General features: G+C 39.9%; 3 protein-coding genes across 4 annotated transcripts in view; 2 read left to right on the forward strand and 1 right to left on the reverse strand.

The window, feature by feature from the left end:
• The window catches only part of RHOQ (ras homolog family member Q), a 22,054-nt gene extending 16,795 nt beyond the window's left edge, over window positions 1–5,259 (forward strand). The window contains exon 5 of the mRNA XM_042051860.1: window positions 277–5,259. Coding sequence (XP_041907794.1) covers window positions 277–432 — 156 coding nt within the window. The 3' untranslated portion in view covers window positions 433–5,259. The remainder of the gene's footprint in view (window positions 1–276) is intronic.
• PIGF (phosphatidylinositol glycan anchor biosynthesis class F) overlaps window positions 1–20,287 on the reverse strand; it is a 25,920-nt gene extending 5,633 nt beyond the window's left edge. The window contains exons 1-6 of one of the 2 annotated variants that reach the window (XM_042051859.1): window positions 20,245–20,287; window positions 19,799–20,046; window positions 18,512–18,603; window positions 17,558–17,674; window positions 10,740–10,848; window positions 614–985 (exon numbers count right to left, since the gene is read on the reverse strand). In XM_042051859.1, the coding sequence (XP_041907793.1) occupies window positions 872–985; window positions 10,740–10,848; window positions 17,558–17,674; window positions 18,512–18,603; window positions 19,799–20,026 (660 nt within the window). In that variant the 5' untranslated portion in view covers window positions 20,027–20,046; window positions 20,245–20,287 and the 3' untranslated portion in view covers window positions 614–871. The other variant, XM_042051857.1, reaches the window with a different exon arrangement.
• On the forward strand, window positions 20,261–25,028 carry CRIPT (CXXC repeat containing interactor of PDZ3 domain). The gene is made up of 5 exons (XM_042051861.1): window positions 20,261–20,362; window positions 21,206–21,271; window positions 21,692–21,746; window positions 22,411–22,514; window positions 24,554–25,028. Exons 1-5 carry the CDS (start codon window positions 20,347–20,349, stop codon window positions 24,616–24,618), a joined length of 306 nt encoding a protein of 101 aa, XP_041907795.1. The 5' UTR covers window positions 20,261–20,346; the 3' UTR covers window positions 24,619–25,028.
• Window positions 25,029–25,290: the final 262 nt, after the last annotated feature.

Here is a 25,290-nt window from a genome sequence, read left to right on the forward strand (position 1 = left end):
TGCTCTTTAATTATTGAACATATCTTAGGCCCCCATTGCCAATCTAAAGACCATATTTGTTTCCTATATAAACCAACCAAATTAAATACCTTCCAGATCTTTGGATGAAACACAAATCTTATTTTCTCCTACAGGGGGTGCACATGCATATAACTTTTTTAGATTGCAGCCAAACATTGTAATGTTACTATGGGGGGAAAAAAAAAAGCAGCAGTGCCCAGATGGAATTGAACAGCTGAGACGTACTGCTATTGAAATAACTTACTTTCTTGACAGATAGGAGCCTACTGCTACGTGGAGTGTTCAGCTTTAACACAGAAAGGACTGAAGACCGTTTTTGATGAAGCTATTATAGCCATTCTAACTCCAAAGAAACACACAGTGAAGAAGAGAATAGGCTCAAGATGCATAAACTGCTGTTTGATCACGTGAGAGACATTTGACAATGGCCAGGCTTACTGTGAAATTCTACTGATTTTAAATACAATGCATTAAGTACACAGAGAATTTGTTACAGGTTTGAAAGCTAAACCTACGATTCTGCCTTCTACAACCAGTGAAATCCAGAGGATTAAAATCAAACTCAACGAACTTGTAATAAGAAGCCACCACATCTGTTACAAGTATTTTATTCAGACTGGAAGGTACAGTCTCTCAGGGTTACACAGTCTAGAGGAAGCAAAAACTGCACCATGCTGAAACGGCAACTATGTGATTTTATTGAGTGGTGATGCTTGGCCTGAAATACTTTAATTGAATTTGGACAGTCTTCTGCTTTGACTATATATATATATATATCTTAAAAAAACCAACTTTTGCACAGTCTGTATGGAATCTGCACAAAGAAATACCTTGTCTGTCTTTGCTCCAGTTATCTGCTTTTGTATGTAATCTGCTTCCGGTTCCAGTGTATCCACAGAGGTGCAATAATCAGACCAGCCGTATAGCCAAAGGTAGCTCCGAGGGAACAGGAAATGGGCCATACCTGAGGGGAGAACGCAAGGTAAAAGCAGACAATGAGGAAAATGTCTGTGGCTTTTTGTACTTCATGAGCACAAAGTCTAGGTACTGAAAGACAGTAGTCTTATTCTACTTTAAAGCTGGATGTGCTTTCCTAAAAATGCCAAAAGCGTAACAATCATCTTCATGAACACTAAATGCTGTTGTACAGTTTTTAATTAATATGCATTAAAATGTAAGCAGGCTTCTGGCTATTGCAGACTTTAGTTTGATAGTCCAAAAACTATGTGAAAAAACCCCCTTAGAAGTATTTATATCCCCTGAAGCATTCAGCTGACCTAACTTCCTACTCTGCTGCATACATTTGGATACCTACAGACTTCTCAGCAATTTCTCCTTTCAATCTCTCATGGTGTTTTGAAACTTTTAGCTGTGTAGAGATGAACTAGTATTCAAATAAGGCCAGAGACTGAGATGGATAGAGGCTTGTTGGCTTTTTTTTCTTGTAAAGTATGTAAAAGCATAAATTTCCCTCTGGCTAGCAGTAGGGAGGGAACATAAATTTGGAAGCTGACTGAACATCTTGCACCCAGATCATCAAACTTGTAGTAAGCCAGTTATGTCAAAGAGAGCTTTAATTATAAGCTCTTATTTTCTATTGCAAGAACAGGAAGCCAACTCAATAGAGCCGACTCACTTTAACAAACCATCTTGTACTGAACCAGAGTAGTAATGGAATTCTCCCCTGCCCTTTATTTTTTTAATTGGTATTGATTTGCGGGGAGGAGTGGCCAAACCAAGACTTAACCAGTCTGTCATCAGACGTAGCTTGTATTACCAGTCCACTACATACTGCATTTGATGAAAGTCTCAACTAAGTGGTGATTAAAATATTTATTGTAGAATAAACACAATTCCCATGCCTCTTCAAAATTCTCCTTTGAATTTTTTTTTTTTTTTTTTTGCAAGGACAGTTTTGCAGTTCCTGCTGTACTATGCATATTCCTAAACAAAGTACAGACTGGACTCTCCTATTCTTTTGTTTTTTAAATTAAGGGGGATATTTCCCCCCTCTGTAGTACTTGAGACTGAGAAATGCACTAGACAATAGAGGAAATATCCCAATCTCCAGCCTTCTTTTCTACTTCACTTTGACTTGCAATTCATGAATATCAAATGAACTTACTCTTAATGGTCCTGGTTCCTCCTTTCATTCATTTTCCTAGCTCTGATTCTTCTCTTCATTATCACTTAAAAGAATATATTTATTCACATCCTTTGATCATGGGAATTTTAACTATGAATAAGAGTAATGTATTTTGTCCTCTGCTCTTTCATCTTCAATCGCCTCAGCTGTTTCATCTTCACATTCCTTAGCATTTACAGCTTTATATGTTATTTGGAGGTCTTAAGGAGTGTAGCAAAGATGACTATTAAACAAGGTGCCTTAGGTACTCTTTATTGACCTTGTTTCATTCTTTCATTTTCATACATTCTGTCTCTGCTGCTTGTTTTTGTTGCTGAGTATTTCAGCAGTTGCCTCTCAAGCCAAAGATTTGCTTGTTTTCATTCATTTACTGTGTGTTGTAGATCATCCATAAAAAGCCTTGAGAGGCTTTGGCATGGTAAGGTACTACACATATTCAAAACTCACATAAGTTTGTGGCCTTGGCTAAACTTACACTTCAGGTGGATCTTTTCAGCTTTTAAATGAAATGTAATTGTTTCTAGCATTTTGCATATTACACACGTCTAAAGGACAAAACAATAAAAAAGTCCCTGAAACCCTTCCGCTCACTCAGTAACATTCAGATGGAACACAAGTCATACTTTCTTACCCACTGATGAAGTCAAATACCACCCTAATATCCACAAAACTACGGACAACAGCTTCTTAACTTTTACATCAAGTTACTTGCTTTTACATCAGATTTGCTGAGTGATCAATAATCAACCCTTCATGAAATTTTTACCTACATTAGGTGAATTTGTAGTTGCCTATTTGCTTTGCAGAAGTATAGGTAGATGATGGACTCTGAATTGATCATATTCCCCTAACTAGAGAGTGAATATCCCTGATGACCCAATGACCCTGTATATTGTGCTATTTTGTGTATAGTGGGTGATTATTGGTATGATTAAAAAGATCTCTGATGATGTAGCCTCTTTCACCTGACTGAACTGCAACTTGGGACATGGTTTTTCAATAGCTATGTAACTTTTAATATTAATTATGCCTCTGTCTTCTAAAACATTCAATTTTTGCTTTGGTTTTTAAAAACCAGTGTTACCTTACATAAGTTTCAAGCTCTCTCTTAACAGTTGAGTCTCTGACCTCTGAACACTCACGAATAGCAGGTGACAAAGATAGGGAACAAAGGGAAGAAACCATAAAACACTCCATCTCCGCATCTATGAATAAGACAGAAAGAGACACCATCTCATCCCTTCTAGTGGCATGGAACAGAGGGGTACTAAGCCAGGCTCTTGTTCTTACTGTGCTGCTTGGACAGCCCAAAGTAGTTCTGAAGGCAGTTTGACTGGCCTTTTGAAAACTCCCTAAGCACAGCAGTTAAAAGCCTGGACTTAAGAGCGTTGCTGTCCTTACGTTATTTTCTCTAACCCTCAAGACAGGGCAAAATCCACTAACAAACAGGTAATAATACCAGTTTTGCACCTTTTATTCTTGGCTGATGGCTTTTAGGCTACATATAGCCCAATGCACCCATGGGTATATCTAAAGCAGCAAGTTGTCAAAGACAGATAAGATATGGCTCTTAAGCACATTGGCTGCACTAAAATAACACCACTTCCACATGCTTGTGACTGTATATGAAAATGGGTTGCTTTTTTCTGTGGAAGTGGGTTGCTTTATTTTGTATTAGCTGCTGGCCTCATTTTTCTGAGGCTCTCACTTTCTTCTGGACTTTTTAAAATGACTTTGACTTACTCGATTGGCCTGCTTTTGCCCCGTCTTTCATATTACCTCAAATTTGGTTTAATGTCCTTGACTTGGTATGAACTGCCTGTAAGTGATAAAAATCTAAGCAGCAAATATCTGTCTGCCTGTTCCAAGAGATTCCATTCTGCTTGCTTAAAATATGCAACTTGTAATATACCCCTCTTGATCTCTGAGAACTTTTCAGCTCAGTTCCTCCTTACTTCATGCTCCCTTCTGCCTTGAGGAAGCTGACATATCCTACCCCAGTACTGATGTCACATCTGGGCTGGGTCAGCAGCAAGGGAATAAGTTAGGCCACATGGCCTAGCTGCACTTTTGTTGAGGGGAAAAAGGCTGATGCAGAGAGGAAAGTGTGGGGACTACAGGAGACAGAACAGAACATTTTTCATGAAACTGTCATGAAATGCCTTATCTGTCTCAGCAGCTGGGAAGCATCAGCTACCATTCTCACAGCCTAACACAACAATCAGTTTACATATCAAATGCAGGATGAAAAGGGCAATTTTAACAACCTGTAGACGATTACTAGGAACCTGAACAGCAGCTTGGCAAAAACAAATCTTAACAAGAACAAAAACCACATTTTAAAGGATGGAGCATGAGCCAGTGGTTAATGCAAAATTATTCTGACTTCTGCTATTAGCTTAAATTTTCTTTTTGCATTTTCATCTGGCAGCAGTGTTAGGACTTCACAGGGATTTCTTTAGTCTAGCTAAACAGACACTGCAGAACTGCAAGGTTTTTAGTATATATTAGAACTCATTTTAAGAATAATGACTCAAAATAGGAATTGCCAACCTTTCAGGACACAAGTGAGCTTGTTTCCTCAGCACTCTTTAGAACACCTAAGATTCTATAACGTGAGAATGCTTAGCATATTGCATGGAAAGCAGAGCATGTTGCAGGATCTCAGCAAGGTATCTAGCTCTGCTGGACTGTGCATGTAGCTAGTTAAACCAGAATTCTGACTGCATGACAGTTCTGTCATCTATTACAGGTCTGTAACATGCATCCCATGCAAGAGGAATTACATAGACATTGATAAGGACATAAAGGCCAGATTCTAATAGATCAGAGGAGCAACACAATGTTTTTAAAGATACCATGAAGTAAGCAGCTGCCTGCTGGAACTTTCATTATACAAATGCAAATACAGTGGGGCAATCTACTGTACTTATTTCTTTTTAGTAAAATTAAGAGTGCTTTTCTCATATTCCTAAACACATTTTTTTTGGTATGCTTACTGTTTCAAAAGACCCATTTGACTGTCAATTAGAAGGCTATGTAATTATTTTTGTTTCATTCTAAACTGAATAAATGAGCACAATTATTTTCCCTCCCTGTTTCTAATATGCCTTAAATTCCTAATTGTTTAGTCTGTACTGTCTTAAAAACTTCAGTACATGCCTTTAATCTATTTTGGTTGTGTGCACACGTTAACTACAAGTGTCTTATCACATTGTACAGAATGTGTGTGTTGACAAGCACACACCAAGAAGAAAGTGTGAGGTTTTTTTCAGGCTGGCATTTGTAACTAGAAGTTGGTTTCATGGATTTGTGTTCTAAAGTTATAGCAAGCATAACTGCCTTTGATCTCACCATTAACGTTTACATTTAGAAAACACCTTATTAAATAAACAATGATAACCACACTAAAGTGGAACAAGCTTCTACCTCTGTTTAAAACAACTACAACTGCATATTATCCCTTCTTCTCATATTAAGCAACTTCTCTTCTAACAAAACTTTCACAGTAAGTAGTAGATCCAAAGAGAAATACAAGAAGGAAACCCTCTGAGCTGTGTTAAGAACCCAAGTAGTGTGGAAGTTTATAGTCCCATTTCAGCTTACTTGAGTAAGCACCAAGAACTGTACCCAAGATTCTCCGGATGACTTTTCAGGCTACAAATGTCTGAGAGGTATCTAAGGCTAATATTTACAGTCATATTGGCTAAATTACATGGCAGTCAGTCAACTCAGGTGAGCTATATCAGCACTACGTATTATGTTTGCAGCATCCACCACGAAGTAGGAATATAGCAATTTTACTTCTACCTAACAATAACACTGTAAGCAGAATATTATTTCAAACTCACTTTTTACCACTAGTAACAGGTACTACAGCTCAAAATAATGCTACAAAAAACCCAGATGTTTGGGAGGGTATGCACACAACAAACCCAGAGACATGTTTTAAAAGTCTGTTATCAAACATGCAATAAACCCAGGAACTTCCCAGTGAGCTAAATCCAGTTGTTGTCAGTGACAAATACTGTGTCTGGAATAGTAGTTCCACCACATATAAAGTGTGCTGATAAAGTTGTGATCTTTAACTATACCATCTTGTTCTGCAACTAACTTCCTCAGGCTGAGTAGAGAAAGGATGTGTCTAGTAACTCCTACATCATCCCCTTCTGTTTCAGTGGTAGTGTGCTTTAAGGTTCCACTTCTCAGTGACATGTGAGGCCAGGATCCTAATCATATGTGGTTATTAAAAGTACACCATCAGCTTGAAACAGGCAATCTGGAAAAACTAAGCAACTGTAACAAAGGAAGTTATTTTCTATTTCTTTGTAGAACTGTCCTAGCTAACTGTAACCCTTACATACCCATTGTGCTTCAGCAGCCTAGAGGCAACTGGAGATGGATGTACAACTCTTTAAATTGTCTAGAATAGCCTTATTTAAATGATCACAATTAAGTGTTGCAAACTATTATAAAAATTGCTGAAGAATAAGATAACAATCTCAAAACACTGGCAAAATTAGTCTACCAGTCTAACTGAAACATGCCTGGAAGAACAAGTCTTGGAAAGTTTGTTGTTTTGGGTTTTCTTGTTTTTAATACAGAAATGTAACTATTATAGCGCCTAACCTGCATTCCTGTAAGACAGTGATCTTTACCTTTATCTAAGACAGGCTGAATTCTGCAGACCTACAACGAGGAACAACAGTAGACTAGGCCTCCCTGACCAACTGTTTTGCATAGTTACAATTTTTTTCTTAAAGCTAGCAGAGGAGTAACACACATGGCATGTTTACAAGTTGCTTTAAGAAAACAACAGAATAATGAAAAACAATGAATCATAGGACACAAACTGACTTTCAGCAATATATTTAATACTTCTAACAGAAGTGCTTTATATATTTTTCATTTCCATTCTCAAACATTATTCAGATAATTAATGTTAGTTTATTTCTGAAACAATATTCTGTTCCTGTTAAGTAATATTTACTTAGCATAAAAGTTGTTGTATGCTTAAAAAAATGCAATTAACATTATTATTTTTAAGGGTAGAGAGGCACACTAATCTGAATATCCCCTGTATGCAGTATTTTTCAAACATAAACATGGAAAATAAAGTGAAGATTTTCTGAGACATCTGTATTTATCTCAGTTTTGTTGCATGTCACAAGAGGTATGTATAAAGAAGCAACATGTTTCCTTTTGTTTTTAAATAACTCAGGATGAAGTAGCATTTGGGCTTTAGCCATTAGCACATGAACTGGAACTCTTGTTATGAAATTCATCATCAGGTTTACTCCATAGAGCCCTGAAGTACTTTGAAGTAAAAGCAAATTCTAGTGAAAGATGCATAGGACACTGACATCTGATTTTCTGACCAGGTAAGATCCAGGTAACAGTACAACAGACTTCTCAGCTTCTACTGATACATCTCAACCACGATGTAAAGCAATGACTACCAGGTAATTTTCCAGTTCTTCTAGTAAGTTTGCAGGAAAATATGCCAGTCCCAATACAGACTGCCAAGGGCAGGGAAGCAGATTAGCAAAAAACGAAACCAATGTTGCTTTTTCTTTGAAGGACACAAAGCGGCAAAGCGACAGCAGAAGAACTGCCCTATGTGTGAGTGTGGCAATTCAGCCACGTATCTTACAGAATAGTGCAGACAGCTTTAGCTAATACTCTACCGGGATTCCAGCATTCTCACTGCTCCCCTCAACCTCTTGTTTGCTTTAGGTGAGTGACTACTGACCATGTGCATTTGGAGCTATTTCTGTGAACAAACCAGACTTCACAGAAGCAGCTTTACATTCTCCCCTTCCTCAATGATTTGCCAATTTAAAAGTTTACTGCAGACACTCTCAAACTGTCTACAGTTTGAAGTGTAGATACCAGATTTGATCAAGTGCTAAATCCTGATGAAGTGAAAAAACGTGCCAATTCAAGTGCTTAACTTTTTGTGTGAACCTTGTGCCATACTATATTGTTCTAACAGAGCTAAATCAATAGCAATAGCATTTTTCCTCCAAATCTCACAGCATTTTTTTGTACCAGCTGGATATTACGTGTTTTTGACAACTTTTGGCATTCCAGGGCTACTAATAGAGCCCAAGGGCAGCAGCAACAACCCTTTGGTTTGCTTTATCACGTGATATTTCTCAGTTATTGCTGATCCATCCAGTTCTTGTAGTACCAATTTCACCTTGTCTGTGACAGTCCCCCAATAATGAATTGTCTGAAGTTATAGGTAGCAATGCAGCTGTGTTTCCATCACCTGTTACGCCACAAATACTAACTATAATCAATACCAACATCAGAACCAGATTTTGCAATAAGCAGGCTTAAAGGCCTCAACACTGCTTTCTAAATAGTAATACCACTTTAGCCTTGCCTGAGTAGTAAGATTTAAAACACATTTTCTGCTTTAAAGCAGAACCATTTCTACTACAGATCAAAAAAAAAATTGTTAACAGCACAAAGGCTAAAATACAAAAAGGAAAACAATCACTAATGAAACCTCTTTTTATCTCAAAAGCTGGTCTTGAGTTCAAAGACTAAGCTGTTCCATTTGAGTCCATTTTTGGATAGGAAAAGGGTAAATCCAAAACTGTAATCCTCAGGCTCTCTGTTTTTAGGCTAATATGAGAAAGAGCTGATGTCAGAAGCTTAATACTTTACTCATGCAGATGTCTAGAATTAATTTGGTTTTGACTGGGTTTGATTACTTTTAAGTCCACATTAAGATCTACATGATTTCTTTCAGACCTCGCTTGGGACTTAATCTGAGAGTCAGAAACTCTCCCCTGCTAACTTTGGTATTAGGAGTATGTCAGATATGAGGGTGGAGATGGTGAAGGAAAAGGGAAATTGCAGACACACAGGGAGCACTGGGGAGCATTCATACCCAGAAACAGCCAGTGACAAGTTTGGGCATCTGAAGTTTCTGCAAACACTATGCGGTTCTGAGGAGTCAGTATTTTTAGATGTTTAAGTGTAGATTACAGAGCTAAATTTTCAGTCATGTTTGGCTTTTATTGATTTGGAAGAGTTTTCAAACAGAAAAGTTTTCAGACCATTATCAAACTTCTGCCTTCCACTATAGGAAGATGTGAGGATGGACAAAAAGTTAAAAATTAACTCTACCTTAAGTATCTGTCTTCAGCTATTAGCATCTTTGTTTTGTTAATCAGAGTCCCCTCACTTCATGTGATATGAGCTTTCCTCATATCACTGCTGCATAAAAGGTGAAGTTTTTATACACAGCATATTAGCAAAGTCTGAGATTTTAGGAATAAAACAAAACCTGCCAGATGTGACACGCTGCGTTAAAATCCCACCTGAGCAAGGAAAAAGTGCTTGCCTTTCATTGGGACAGGGAAGTGAGTATGGCTTGGCAAGAAGATAGGAGATTGTATTTCAATGAATCCCTTGATTTTTGGGTTACATTCATGTCTGTCAACAATTAATTAGTGCCAACATACACCTACGTCAGACTGATGATAAAACATCTTGCAAGAGTAAAACCAAGTGTTTTCAGGGAAGAAAACCCCAGATTTTTACTCAAAATATTAACCTACTCCTCCATTATTTCTGAAATACAAATTTTAATGTCTCATTACACTACTGCAATAGAAGACTAATGGCAAAAAAGCAGGCTGTGAGCTACTTAGGGAAGACAAATTTTAATTGCAGCTGTAAGCCACAACATCTCTACAATATCACAGAGGAAAGTGTGCTGCCTGTTACACTGATTTCTGGAAGAAACCTCCGAAATCATCTGCTTACAAACAGGCCTGGTAGACACTACTCAGCTAAGAGTGTATGAGTTTGGTAACTGGATGAAAAAAAATATCCAGTGAGCACATCTAAGAAGAAGTACTAGTTACTAGTACCATCATTTTATGGCAATTGCAGACTTCAGTTATATTTAATTGAATCCTGTCTTCACGCCAAAAACACAGTAAGAAAATAGCATAAACATTTGAATTTATAAAAATAGAATCTGCAATGCCAACTTCACATTTTTCTTGTTCAACTACAAAGCTACTGTCTGCCTTCCTTTGAAATCAGAAGTGTTTAGTACAGTGCTTTGGCTACACCATTTTAATAAATCGATCCAAATCCATTGAAAATACCTTCTGTTAAGTGCTGTTATGGGAGACAGAGGGGAGCTAAAACACAAGGAAAGCATCCTTCTTTCCCTACCCATGAGCAGTAAAAGCTACTAGCCTGAAGGCAAGCTTGAAGCCATCTTCACCATTTCACATTTCTCCTCCAGCTTGTCTAGCTTCTGCTTATCCAAGTCCTTAGAGCTCTATTTCTTTATAAAGTTTGCATGCAACAGACACTCACAAGTCTGTAACAAAGAATTTACTTAAACTGGAAGTAAAAATAACATATTTTACTTCCTTACACCCTAAGCACAGATGCTTCCAATGAGTTGACATAACTCTGCAGAAACAGCTTATGACTAAGTCCAATACACCTGTACAGCTTCAGAGCAATTTTGTGTAGCATGCATCTCCAGAAAATTAGTATTTTGTACATTTATGATAAGGGCGTACATACTAACCTGCCAAGGCCGATCCCAATCAAGAGGAATAGGAAAGGCTCCAAACCAAGCTCCAAGGATACTGCACACAGAAGTAATCTGTAGACTGCTTTCCCAGATGGACATAGCTCTGTAAAAAGTGTGTTAAAAGTTTTCAACAACAGCAAAAGTTATCATGGCAGAGAGTTAGATCAGATTTCTCCCAAAACTTTTGAGGCTATAAACAGAAATAAAAATTCACATATTTGATAAATAGCATGCAGGTTTTTTCTAAAACATACAAACTATAGGTAAAATCTAAGTTGCAAATTTTAGCTATAATTACAATCTTTTTATACCACACTGTTGGGGTCCCTCCCCTGCCGTGTAGCCCTGGGAGAGGGGCCCTGAGGGCACAGGCACGGGGTTTCCCTGCCCCTGCTCAGCCTCGTTCCCATTGGTTGGTTTGTGTTCCCTGCGCGGGCAGAAGGACCCTTGGTCCCGTGACTGGAACAGTTCCTGGGCAGAGCTCCGGCCATGCGGTTGGAGAAATAAACATCTCTGAAACAGCTATCAAGAATCTGTCTGTCCATATATATTTCCTTTCCACGGGACTCCTGGTTTGATATATGCGTGTTGCAGTATCCCCACTGCAACAAATGGTGGAGAATTGTGAGCAGAACGATCCCCGATCCCTAAGCGACTGATTTGTGTGAGTAAACCCTGGAAACTTTGGATTCCTCTTCTTGGTTTTGCTTTGCTATTCCGTATCTAAACTATGCAGGAACAGTGGGAAGACTCTTGGCTCTCCGAGCCGCATATGGACATTTATCTTAAACTTAAAACGATTCTTGAACAACGATTTGTAAATTTTAGCTTGATTCAAGCTCAAAAAGAACTGAAACACTTCCTGGCATGGTTGTTTAAGAACTTTTTCTATGTTTCTTGGGATTTAATTCTTACCAAGGGCTTTTGGAAAACCGTTTGGACACAGTTAATACTGGAGTCAAAATATATGCCGATGGAAGAATATTTTCGTGAATATTATTTAGTTACCGAGACTGTTGAGCAATGTCAGCTGTGTCCTGGCGAAGGGAAGCCTGGCGCAGGGACCGTGCGGCCCAGGCCACGTGCGCCGAGCACTCTGCGAGCAGCAGCGAGGCAGTTCCCGCGCGCGGGCGGAGCCACGCGAGCCGCAGTGTCGGTGGCGGAGCGAGGAGCGGCGGGACCCGGCGGTGCCTGCCCGGCCGCGTGCAGCGTGTGGTGGAGCGAGCCCCGGGAATGCCCGACCGAGACGGAGCCGCGCCGAACCGAAACACGCGCTGGAGCAGGGCGCGGGGGAGTCGTCGCCCGGGGGCCCGGCCGAGACGTGGGTGCAGCGCCCGGCATCGGCAGCGAAGCTGCGACCAGAGGAGGCGACGCGCGGAGAACTGAGCGGCGCGGCCCGGCCCGGCCCGCACAGCCCCGAACGCGACCCCGGGAAGAGCGCGCAGGCACGAGCAGCCCCGACAATTCCAACACGGGAGCGACCGAAGGAGAGAGCAAAGACGCAGCGAGACAGAAAACAGCAGCCACTCGGAAAAAGGAAAAGATCATAGTACCTAAGGTCTTAGGGATAGTAAAAATGGTATAATGTTAAGCAAAATTATGGTTTTATAACAAGGTGTGACAACCAGCAAGACATATTCGTGCATAGAACTGCTATTAAAAAGAATAACCCTGAAAAATACATCCCAAGCTTGGGAGATGGAGAGGTGGTGCAATTCAAAATTATACGAGGTAGAAAAGGGTTACAAGCATCGCAGGTCACTGGGCCTGATGGTGTTCCTGTAAAAGGCAGTATATATGCAAAAAATCGTAGTCATGTTAGACAGTATCTCTATTGTAAGTCCCCCCTACAGTCTCCCTTTCCTAATCCCACCTTTCCCTTTTACCCTATGTCCTATTACCCCCAGTGTATTCCCAATCCGTTTTTTCATCCATGGTTTCCCTCACAAAAACATGCTTTTGCCAACTGTTTCCCCAAAAATCCCTTTCCAATGCCGAGTGGGGGATGAAAAGGGGGAGGGAAGAAGTTAAACCCTCTCCTGCCTCAGTTTCCCCACAAAGCATGCTCAGAGAGTCCTGTCTCCCTTCTGTCAGCCCTAAGATGTTCCACAGAATCTGATTGGACATTTAAAGACTCAGGAGGGTGGCTTGTTTTGTTTTGAAACTGTTCTTGTTATGTTTATCCAGTTATTTTCATTCTCCTTTTATTAAAATAAAACGGGTGAGGTGTTGGGGTCCCTCCCCTGCCATGTTGTCCTGGGAGAGGGGCCCTGAGGGCACAGACATGGGGATTCCCTGCCCCTGCTCAGCCTCGTTCCCATTGGTTGGTTTGTGTTCCCTGCGCGGGCAGAAGGACCCTTGGTCCCGTGACTGGAACAGTTCCTGGGCAGAGCTCCGGCCATGCGGCTGGAGAAATAAACATCTCTGAAACAGCTATCAAGAATCTGTCTGTCCATATATATTTCCTTTCCACGGGACTCCTGGTTTGATATATGCGTGTTGCGGTATCCCCACTGCAACACCACACTTTCGGGAATTTTTTTTTCTTGAGATGTTTACTGCAAAAGCTAATTTATTTTACCTGGAAACACTCCTATTGAGCTTGAAACACTGCTAGACTGAGCAAATAAATCTACCTCAATAACTGTGTGCATTGCAGGGAAAGGCAGACATGAAAGGGTACTGTAGGACTGCAGAGAAAAGCACAAGCACAGTCACAAAGCATTCTGTGGTGCAGACATATTTGATGACTATGACAATTTGAAATTTAAAATAGAAGTTCACTATGAGAATATTTCAAAACAAGTTTCCATCAACTGAAAAGAAACACTGCAAGTAAATGCAACTGCACATTGCAGCCAGGGCATCCAAGTTCAAGTACACTGGCTGCAGGATAAATTTTTTGCACACTAAAGAACTCTTACACTACCAATCATGGCACATATTATAAGAGACATTGAACTACTTCAGTTCTCAGTTTATAGCCTTCTACCAGTACTGATTTCAAAAGTTTTTGGAAAGCTGGATTTCTGTTAAACAGATGAGCACTTGCTACCATCAGTGTGCCAATGGATCGCTCTGCTTTGCTCAGGCCACGAACATTTGGGTACTTGGTACCAATTAAGAAATGAGCAACAGAAGATCAGAACACAGTAGGTACAGTTCCAAGAGAGGAGAACCAGGCTAGAATCCCTGCTCCAAATCACTACAGTACGAGATCTGAGATTTAAGTTTGATACATCTCAGATTATAAATATACACCTAGCTTCAGCTAACAGAGGAAAAATATGTGCATTTTTATGGCTTGAAGACTATATTCATAGTAAACTCTGAACTTTGCATGTGCTGTTGAGGTTGCGTGATATGAACACTTGGTTTTGAAGAGAATAAAATTTCTGACTTTACTTCTGACTACACACTGCTGCATTTGATATTGGCTAAACAGCTCACAAGTTTAAAGCAAATGTTTTTCAATGTTTGCAAAAAAAGGTCCTGCAGACTACAATACTGACAGTGCAAGTTTGACATTTTGAGCAGAACTCTTTCTTCTGCAATAACACAATCCCTTTAACTTAGAACACTCCAACTCACAATTCTACCAGTTTGAGATTTTTTTTCTTGAAGAGAAAAGTCCTGATGTACCTGTAAAACTGCTTACGAGTCTGCACAAAGAAAATTGTTGTGAATTATTTTCAGAAGCTGAATAATTGAGCAGAGCTGCTAGGCAGAATGAGGAAGAGAACATTCACTACAGCCTTAAAGCAGCGAAAGGGACAACAGAATACACCAAGGACTAACCGAGGTACAGTTATACCTCACCAGACATCTTGTGTGTGTGGCAGATTCACCAGAGAGTGCTGTACCATATGGAGGTATCAGAGTCCAAAAGCAAAACAACAGAATTAGCAAGGCACAGTGCCCAAGTGAAAAACAGCCATTGGCAGTTTGGCAACTATTTCAGCTGCTAATTGAACCACTCTGCAGCATGGGCTGGCTACCCAAAGACAACCTGACTTGTCCTCCAGCATTATCCTGAAGGAGCAATGCTTCCATTACTCACTTTTCTCCATGGAATGACAGCTATTGGGATTTTTGCAGGTATTCTTTAAACCACCACATAAACTCCTCATTTTCATGAGGCTAACAACTGCAGCAATGTTTATAAACTTTGCATTTTCTAGGTTTCTTTCATTTTAAACTATGAATAACTAAGATACAACTGCAGACAAACTAGCAATATTTAAGATAATAAATGAACACTAGTGGCAGAAAGGTCTTTTGAAACCTAAAGTAATCATTTAACCCCTTTAAATAATACAATACATTCAGTTCAGCTTTAAATAATGTTTGAATTAAGACATTAGCTGACATAAAATAATCTACTGAGACAGCTCCTTCATAGACAAGGTTTGGAATTCTTGGCTGCAGCAGGACTAAATACTAAGCAGCCCTTGGTGTGTGATGATGCCCACATTTACAAGGGACATTTCAAGTCTGTAAGAGTGTGCAGTTCACAAACAAAGTGACAGAAGAGGCATAATGAAAACTGGAAGGAGCCCTAACACCACGGTTTTATACTATTTTTTGGCAATATCCAAATAAAAATCTCATCTACCCTGGTGACACCTTATAATTGCTATTATACCAGAAATTTCAACACCATTTCTCAGAGCAGTGATTTGAAATAAACAGTCTCCAGAAGAACGAAAATAAAAAAAGGCCACTGAAAACTGATTTCTTAAAGACTTTTATGCAGGAGGCTATTTCAGCTAAGAAACACTATTTAAATAATAACCACGTGCTGCCACTAATGCTGATAACCCTTTCTGTAGCTTTCAGTTCCCTCTAACTGCTCACAGAGCACATGACAGCATATGGTCAGTGTCATGACACTGACATCAGCCACAAGTCTAGATGGCAGAATAAGGAGTCCAGAAGTGCTGGCATGGGCCCACCCCTTTCCAAATGCAGAATTAGTGAAAAGGGCCCTATTTATAGCCACCTAAGAATGGAAGGGTTTGTGATGTAGAATATACGGACTTACTTTTCTCACACATTCTATGTGCACATAGGCTTAAGGTTACTTAAGTCTAAATTGCACTCAGGTGCTTTTAAAACACATTCTTTTTTCATATTAAGCTATACACTTAATCAGACTTTCAAGCTTACTGTTCCAGTGCAACTCAATTCCCTAAAGTCTACTTACAAGGCAAGTAGCTCTGTTGATTTTACCCCACCATCCTTTTCTTCCATTTAACCAGTCCCACCTCATTCCACATGGCTCAGTTAGAGACAGCCTTTTAATACATCATGTCTACACTCATCTCATGCCCAGACATAAGAGGTTCCAATTTCATGAGGTCAAATGAAAAGACACAGGATTATTTTTAAATGGGCAGCCTGCTACAATCCATTAAAAAAAATTGCTACAATATTTCTTAATAGTCTATATTCACTCAAATGTAAACAAACATGATTAACAATAGACATTTTACTCCAATAATGTCACATGGCTCACTAGTATGAAGTACTTACAAGTCCTCACAGCAAAAAATGTCAAAACAAGACAACTGTTTCCTATGCAAAAATTGTGCTGAAATGGCATTAAGATCTAAACTAGGGAAGAAAGATACTGACAGGCATTCAAAATCTACCTGGCACAGACTGATATTGTCAAACATCTGTTACTTCAATTCAGCTGTTATTTCCTGTTGTAAAACCTCCCAAGATGACTAAGGGAATCAGCAATGATATATTCTGGCTAAACAACTCCTTGCTTTTATTACACTCTATTTAAGCCTTCCACTGAAAAAAACTGTGTAAATTACTTGAACAAGGACTCAAGATATTTTTCATTAAGTTGAGAACTGAGATAAACCAGAATTCAATACGTGAAGCTGGTATTAAAGTCTAGCTTTGTCCTTGTTCTACAGGAGTGCAAACCAAAAATAATTCCATAGGTCAGCAGCATAATACAACTTTTCACTTTCTTTTGAGATGAGACTTCACCATTACAAACTATTAAAAGGGAATGAATACTAAAATCTTATTCAATCTCAAGCATATGTGAAGCCTGCTTCAGTGTCCCAGTCTTTCAACCATGCTATTATTTATGGAATGAAAAAAGGCAGAAGAAATTGAAATCTTCTGAAAAATACATTATCCTTGATACATGATAATGCCATGGCTGCCACTGGAGGTGAAAAATGTGGTTAGAAGGCTCATTTTACTTTAAACACACTCCTGAAAAAATTAATGCTTGAAAACTCTGACACCAAAACCAGCTTTCTTTGTAATTGGAAAAAGAGCATGGGTTAAGATTACATACTTAAGAACACAGTAATTATGTATAATTTTCCACATTATATTCAAATTTAAAACAGTGCTTGTTTTGGCTTCCTATTCCGACTTTAAAAGTTGTATTTATGAAGGTACTATTGAATCATGTGCAAGATTCTCCATGCACAGCTCAGTGTCAGGTCTCCCCTTTATTTGACAACCATCATGTAGGACTGCACAATGTTTTTACTCCAGTGGAATATGTGTTGGAAACTTTACTTCCTTCAAACACATACAAAGTGAGATTTAGCATCTGGACACCAAAAATAAAAAGCCATTTTTCTGAAACAGTGTCTTCAAATAAATCTTTCTTTGTCAGAGAAGCTTTCATATGTCTGTAATCACAAATACAAAAACCATCCATCATTCAGGAAGTTTCCTTTTCTTTACAAAAAATTCCATTAGATACTGTTGACATCAATTCTGTCCATTTCTATTCAGAGAAATATCAGAAACTTTAGATTAGAACTCACCCGTTTTTACTAAATACCCGTATCCATGCCTGTATGTTTGGTCCCAGCAAACACAAGCACTGTAAAGTAGTAAAGGTAGACAGGAGAACTGCAAACAAAAATGTCTCAGTCACTGACCTACAAAAAACCAGAATATTACAAAATTAAGTGAGGTGGTTGCTAATGTTCTAAGAGTTCCAAGATTTAGGAAGAAAAAAGCCCCTCTAAGTCAACTTGTGAAAGTGTGTGCTTTCTTAAACCTCATGCAGAAAAATAACTTATTTTCTTCTTACTCTGTAGAATAGTAAAGGAAGCTGGAAACAGTTCTGCTGTTACCTCAAGAGTGAAATGTGGTAATATTTTGAAATGCCTGACACCTGTAACATTTTGTAAAACCACAGGTGTACCTCACATAGATCGCTACTTCTAAACTGAAGTATGCTTGGATATTTACTTCATTATTCCATTTATTTTTCCAGTCTGGTGTTATGATAGCAACCATGAAACCAAACTACATGATGCTATTATTAGTCAGTAACTTAGTCTATCTCTCAAAAACCAGGTTGCTTCGTATTTTTTTTAAACTTTCATAAAAGTTAAAACACTAATATCAAAAGGATGGAAGATATGCAAGACAGGTGGTTTAGAATCTTATGGGGAAAATGACTAAATGAAACTCCAAAAAATGTTTGTGCCCTTATGTTTACCATAAATAGTTTGTTTGTAACTGTCTTGCAATTTTTACTTACAGCAGTCTTGTTTAAGAGCTGGCTTCCAAAAAAAAAAAAGCTGAACAAGCCAACAAAAAACATACCACCAACAAGAGAAAGCTAAAACAGCCACCCTTCATCCCCCAGCTAGGAGCTTATCCCTTAACTTCCAGTGTACCAGAAAATACACAAGTACTTATACCAACATCTGCAAGGAGAGCTGCCCCTTAGAATGTTTAGAGAAAGAGAGGGTCTTCTGACTTACTCTATGAGAGGTGCTCCATAAAGAACAATAATCGCATGAAATAGTATGCAAGACATGAAAAAGTATATACAGCATTTTAGAAATCTGGATATCTAAAAAAGAGCAACGAAATATCAGAATCATGTTTCAAAACAGAACATAAGTAACACTCACAGTCTATATCTTATCAACAGCACTGTACTCTACTTCTTTAATTTCAGCTACAGCACAATATAATAGCATGGCATACTTCAAAACAGTTTTCCATATATTAATACTTTAAATAATTAATTTTAAAAGATCGCACTCCATCTAAAATTTTTTTCATGCACCCCATTAAACAGGGCAAACATACAAAAAATATAACCAGAAATGACAAGATAAACAGAAGTCATTTTATTAGATATTTTTACATTTCTGTTTTACATCTGACTGTCATGTCCATTCATTAAAAGGCAACTCTCACAAAACGTGAAAAAATATTTCAAAGCAAGAAAACATACAATATAAAAAAAACCTGCAACACAGAAAATCAAAATTACGTTAACTAAAACTATATTTTGAACTTGGCATCTTAAATTCACTGCATCTTGCCTGGCTCAGCAGGTCAGGAGTGCAAGACTATCCACCTGATTTCAAAGCTCTGGGGTACTCCCCCACTGCTGGGCAAGTCGTGTGCTGCTCCAAAATCATTCTGTTCGAAAGTATTTCATTGGGATTCATACCTTCAACGCTCCCTGTTGCAAACTGTCACTACAAAAAGTTTCTCCCAACTTCAGATTCTTCTGTATGCAGATTTCATCACACAAGGAAATCCAGCCATTTTAATATTTTCCATATGATTTTTAAAAAATTGTTTAAATGTAATGTAGTATTTCTTTTATGTCTCAGATTCTGAAACTATTTTTTTCCTTTAAAGTCATCACACGAAAAACGTGTGATAACATTTCTTCTTGGTATATCCACTTATCAAGATGAGTCAGGCCTGGACTACAAAATGAGTTCTGTGCCATTTCATTTTACCAGGTTTTGCCAACATACAAATTCTTGGGACTGCAAACAACATTGTATTGACACGAAAACGGAAAGCATAGAATCACTCACCTGAACAGGTTATTTACAGGTAGAGAAAGTTTAACATCATGAAAATACTGAAAAATTTGTTTCAAAAGGTGCTACACTCAACTCACTCATGGAAGATGAGAATTCACCACCAAAAATTGTTTTCTTTCTCATGTGATTATTTCAGAGAATTTGCTTCCCCCCTGTATTGTCTGGTAGCAATTTAAGAATTAAAAAAAATCTTACCTTGTGAGCAAAGGAACTTCTCTTAGGAGACTGACTTGGTTTAAGGACTAAGTGCAAGATTATATTAAGGGTACCAACAGAAACAGAACAAACACACAGCCACGTGAGGTGCGTTCCCAGGACGCTGAATCCGTCCAGGAAGAAAGCGGGGCCAACCGCGGCCAGGACGATGGACACTGCGCAGAGCAGGTTGGCAGCCAGGAGCCTCCTGATTTCCGCCCCTCTCATGGTGTCCGGGCAGCGGCCACCTGCAAGACACCGAGTCCCGCCCCGTCACCGACGCACGGCAGCAGCGCCGCAGGGCAGCATCTTCCCCAGCCGCGCGGCGCAGGGCAGAGCTCTGAGCGCAGGCCGGGGGCGAAGGTGCGGATTTTGGGGCAGGAGAGGAGCGCTCGCTGAAAAAAACAAATCCCGCGCGGGCCGCAGGCGCCCCTCCCGCCCCTTACCGCGGAGCGCGCGGCGCCGCCCGGCAGCGGAAGGCGGCGGGGCCCGACCGACGGCACCTCCGGGGCGGTGCCGGAAGCGGCGGCGGCTGCGGAGGGGCTGCCATGGTGTGCGACAAGTGTGAGTACGGGGGTGTGGGGGCCCTGCCCGACCTGCCGGACCCTGCCCTGCCCGTGGGGGTCCCGGGCTGCCCCGAGCGGAGCAGCAGCCGCGGGTCCTGGGCTGCTCAGGGCGGGCCGCGGGTGGCGGCTCCCGGCAGGGCCCCGTGTGAGCTGTCATTCTCCCCTGTGTGAGCTGTCATTCTCCGGCTGTGGAGCGTATTAATACACATAGTTTAAATGATTGTGTCCTCTATCAGCACTAGCGTGAGCAGCAGGAACGGGAAAGTGATTGTCCCCCCTGAACTCGGCACTGCTGAGGCCGCATCTCGAGTGCTGTGTTCAGTTCTTGGCCCCTCACTACAAAAAAAGACCTGTGGAGCAGGTCCCAGGAAGGGCAGCGGAGCTGGGGAAGTGTCTGGAGCGCGGAGTCTGATGAGGAGCGGCCGAGGGTGCTGTGGTGGTTTAGTCTGGAGAGGAGGAGGCTCAGAGCTGGCCTTGCTGCTCTCTGCAGCTCCCTGAAGGGAGGGCGGAGCCAGGCGGGGGTCGGCCTCTTCTCCCAGGTAACCACCGACGGGACAAGAGGATGTGGTCTTAAACTGGGATGGGAAGGCTTAGGTTGGACATTCAGAAGAATTTCGTCCTGGAGAGGGAGATTACACATTGGAATGGGCTGCCCAGGGAGGCGGTGGAGTCACCGTCCCTGGAGGTGCTTAAGGAAAGTCTGGATGTGGCACTCAGTGCCATGGTCTAGTTACATGGAGGTGATTGCTCACGGGTGGGACTCGATGATCTCAGAGGTCTGTTCCAACCTAACTGATTCTGTGCTTCTGAATCTTTTCCTTTGTAATGTTTCCTTATGTAGGCGAGAAGAAGCTTGGGACAGTGATCACTCCCGATACATGGAAAGATGGTGCAAGAAACACTACAGGTAACCTCAGGAAGGTTTAACAACTTGGTTTTGAGGTATTCTAAAGCCAGTTGGGCACCCGAGCTATGTCACCATCTTAAGACCAAAACTTTATATTATTAATCAGGTTAAATATTAACTTGTGTACTTTCCCTCCCATGCTAATTTAATGCATTGGGAATTTATTTGTCCAGGACTCTTCAGTGTTGAACTTGTCTGTTTTGTTTTTTGGGTTTTTTTCCTTCTTGTATGCGAGGACAATACACAGAGTATTTAAAGGCAGTATAAAGTGTTCTGTTATCCTGTCCCCTAATGCTGTGCTGAGTGTTTTATCTCTCTCTGTAACTTTATTTGCATATGTGTAAAAGTTGTAAACAAAGATTTTTGAAGTATGCTTGGAACTGGGAGATTTATTCAGTTATTGATTTATTCTTTTTGTAGAAAGCGGTGGTCGCAAATTAAATGAAAACAAGGCGTTGACCTCAAAGAAGGCAAGGTTAGTATTGAACGCTGATTTTGGCTAAGAACATCGGTTAGCAAACTAACTGAGGCCTGTTTCCTGCATACCTGGGCAACTACTCCAGACTTGTCCAAAACACACTAAGTAAATAATAACTGTGGGGATTATGGTATTTGATTTGTCAGTACAAATGCATCCATCCATATTTCATGGGTGCTTTCTGCTCAGTCTTAGAGTCTGGGCAAGTATTTTATTGCAGTTCTCACTGGAATTGCTAGGATTTGATGGTTTTATAGGAGAGAAGCCGGGAAATGCTCATTTTCTGTGCTAATATTGTCAGGATAATCTCTTGAGTATTTCGTTCATGTCTGAGGGACTTTCTGTTTGCAAGGGGGCAAAATGCTGCTGGAAGGTGTTTAAGTTCAAAGTCATGTAGTATCTTAATAAAAATACACATTTTTAGTTCTGCTTTCATGAAGTTTTTGTCTGTGATGGAAGAAATGTTTCTTAATGGGGAAAGTGGGAGCTTTTCTGCATACTTTGTGCAGCCTATTAGAAATAATTCTTGTGTGTCCCTTTTCTAAATAACAGTTTTTGCTGGAGTTTCTGACTGCACCCTCTGGCTTGGACTTTCTAGGATGAGGCAGAAAAAATACTTCATTTCAAGGTGTATAAATAAAATACTCTTCCTTTTTCTCAGATTTGATCCTTATGGAAAGAACAAATTTGCAATATGTCGCATTTGTAAGAGTTCTGTCCATCAGCCAGGGTCCCACTATTGTCAAGGATGTGCCTATAAAAAAGGTGAGTTTCACTGAGTGCCAAAATACCCCAGTTTGGCTTGAAACCAGAGAGGAAGTACAACACCTGAATTTGTAATTAGGAAGAGAAGGCTAAGATGAGATTTAATTCCTGTCTTCAGCTACTAATAGGACGGCACGGGGAACATGGAGTCAGACCCTTCTGAGGTACACAGTAATAGATTAAGAAATAGTGTACACAGGTTAGAATGTGGAAAATTCTAATTACATAAAAGGAAAGCAATTTTTCAGTGTGGGAGTGATCAAATATTCTAGTAACAGTGGTTGTAGAATCTTTACAGGAGGTATTCAGAGCATGACTTGAACAGTCCTGAGCCAGCCTTATCCAAGTTGGCTGTTTTGAGTGGGGCAGGACTGGAGACTGAAGGAGATTCTTTTAAACCTTTGTAATTCTGTAATTCTGCTTCTTTTAGAATGTTTGTGGTATCTAAATCAGTAGATTTGGAAAAATAACTCTAAACTTAATCTTGGCAATTGCATGGAGAACTGTCATCTAACAAGTTTGATTTTCCTTAATTTAAAAAATCCCAGGTCTTGTAAAACTCAATTGCTTGTTGCAGTCCCTCTTCTGCTCACTTCTCTCTTCTTCCCTTTTTATAACAGCTAAATCTAAAATTCCTGGGTGGGGAAAAAGCATCATGATTTAAGGCCAAGGAATCATTATAGCACATAAGGTGAACTGATTTTTAGATGTAGAGCTACAGCTAACCAGTAGTAAGCCTTGTTTATGAAATTAATTGTTCAATAAATATGTCCTGTGTCACTAAGCCAGTGGTTTAGCAGCCTGCTGTAGGAATGTTGCCTGCTAGGTGCTCACCAGATGGCTGAATCCCAAGTGGTAGAACCTTGTTCTCTTTCTTAAATTTGTGGCTGGCTTGGGTGGGCTTCGGGATTTGATCTTTGTCTGCTTGTGTATCCTTCCAGGTTGAACCTGTCTTCTTCATAAAATTAAGACCTTTCTAAGTGCTTTAGGTTGTAGCTCTAACCATCAAAGATGTAATTGGGGCATATTTCTTGAAGCAAATGCAGTCATACAGCTTAGTGCTTCAGCTGTTGCATATCTCCAAAATTGGGAGGCAATCTTAAGTTAATTACTCCTCAGTTTAGACTTGAAGTCAATATTTAGTGGGCTGAATTTTGGTCTCCAGAGTAAATCATGTGGCATGTTCCCTGCTGTTCTCTTCCCTAATGGACTGCTAGATACATGTCCAGTCATGATGTCAGTATATGAAAGCACACGATTTGGAGAGAGCAGGAGTAGATGCCACTTGACATTTTTTGTCTGCTGGTCAATGTTTGTGTAAATTGAGAAGTGGTCCTACGGATAAAAGATTTAGCACCTTTCTGCTTTGGAAGGAGGGGGAGAGATTGAGACAACCCACTCCTCTGCCAAACTTGTGTACGTTTTGGTGCTCTGGTCTTTTGACTTGACACTCCTAGAGTTTAGGACAAAGTCCTTTGGGACATCAGTGTTCACTTCTCAAGTATTCTTGCTCCATAAATACCTTAATTCTGTGAAAACGTGTTCTAAACTTTCTCAGTTGTCTGAAGCCCCCCACCTGTTAATGCCCCATTTAGCAGTCAGTTTGTTGGTGACTGTATTTTCTTAGTCCTGCTACTTCCTGTCCACCTCATGCCTCATTTGGCTACAGGACTTTAAACGATTAACAATACACCATTTTTACCTGTTTGTCAGATGTGAGCCTCTCCTGGCTCTCTTCGGGCATTCCAGCAAATTACAGAGGCTTCAGGCAGTATCGTGAATCATAATACTCTCAAAATAGAGCTTATGTTCTAAAGTGGAAGCATTACACATATGCTGCAGATACTAATTTGTATTAGGAGTTACAATGTTACTTCTAAGTTCATAGTATCTTTTGAGAACATGCACAGACAAGATTGTCAGTGAGAGCCCATTTGAACAATTTTTTTTAAAAAGATCTTTACAAAAACAGCAACTGTTTTTGAAGAAAGACTTTTAATGATTTTAAAATAATTTACACACTTTTTGTGTGCTTATAGGCATCTGCTCCATGTGTGGCAAGAAGGTCTTGGATACGAAGAACTACAAGCAAACTTCTGTCTAATTGTACTGGCTAGTCTTTTTATGAACTTTAGCTTCTGTGTCTTTGTACAGTAACTTTTCTCTAAAATCATTTGTGAATAGTGCTTTCTGGAAGATAGTACATTTACTTGGAATGAGAGGTAAAGACAGCCTGATTATTTGCCTAAAATGTACATAATATTGGATTATTGTTGGTTTAGCACTAATATTAGCTGGTATTTAAAGGTAATGGCTTTCAGCAACTGATACAGTTCAACAGGAATGAGAAGATCCTGGTGGATAGGTTGAAACTATGTTACCATCAGCACACAGATCTTTGAGATGAATACTCTTTTTTTTTGCCTATCACAAGTCTTCTGCTTATCTTACGGTAATGTTTTGTAGATGTATAAAATATGAGCTTGCATCACCTCATTAAAGTATCTTCATTTAGTTCCGTACCTATAAGTATTTATAATTATTCTCTTCCCAAACTAGTACGTCCTTGCTCTTCAGATTTTAAAGCAATTGTCCTGTTGTATTTTGTTTCTGCCTACAGTATGGTTGGTTAAATCACAAATTGTTAAGCTACTGAAATCTGGTGTGTTGCCCTGCCAGTTCTTTCTTTGGCATTGTTGTGGTTTAGCCCCAGCCAGCAACCAAGCCCCATGGAGCTGCTCACTCACTCCCCCACCATCAGGATTGGGGAGAGAAT

The sequence above is a fragment of the Corvus kubaryi genome, unplaced genomic scaffold, assembly GCF_017639235.1.
Source record: "Corvus kubaryi isolate FWS band 111438036 unplaced genomic scaffold, C.kubaryi_AGA036_p1.0 76, whole genome shotgun sequence".
Taxonomy (NCBI): Eukaryota; Metazoa; Chordata; class Aves; order Passeriformes; family Corvidae; genus Corvus; species Corvus kubaryi.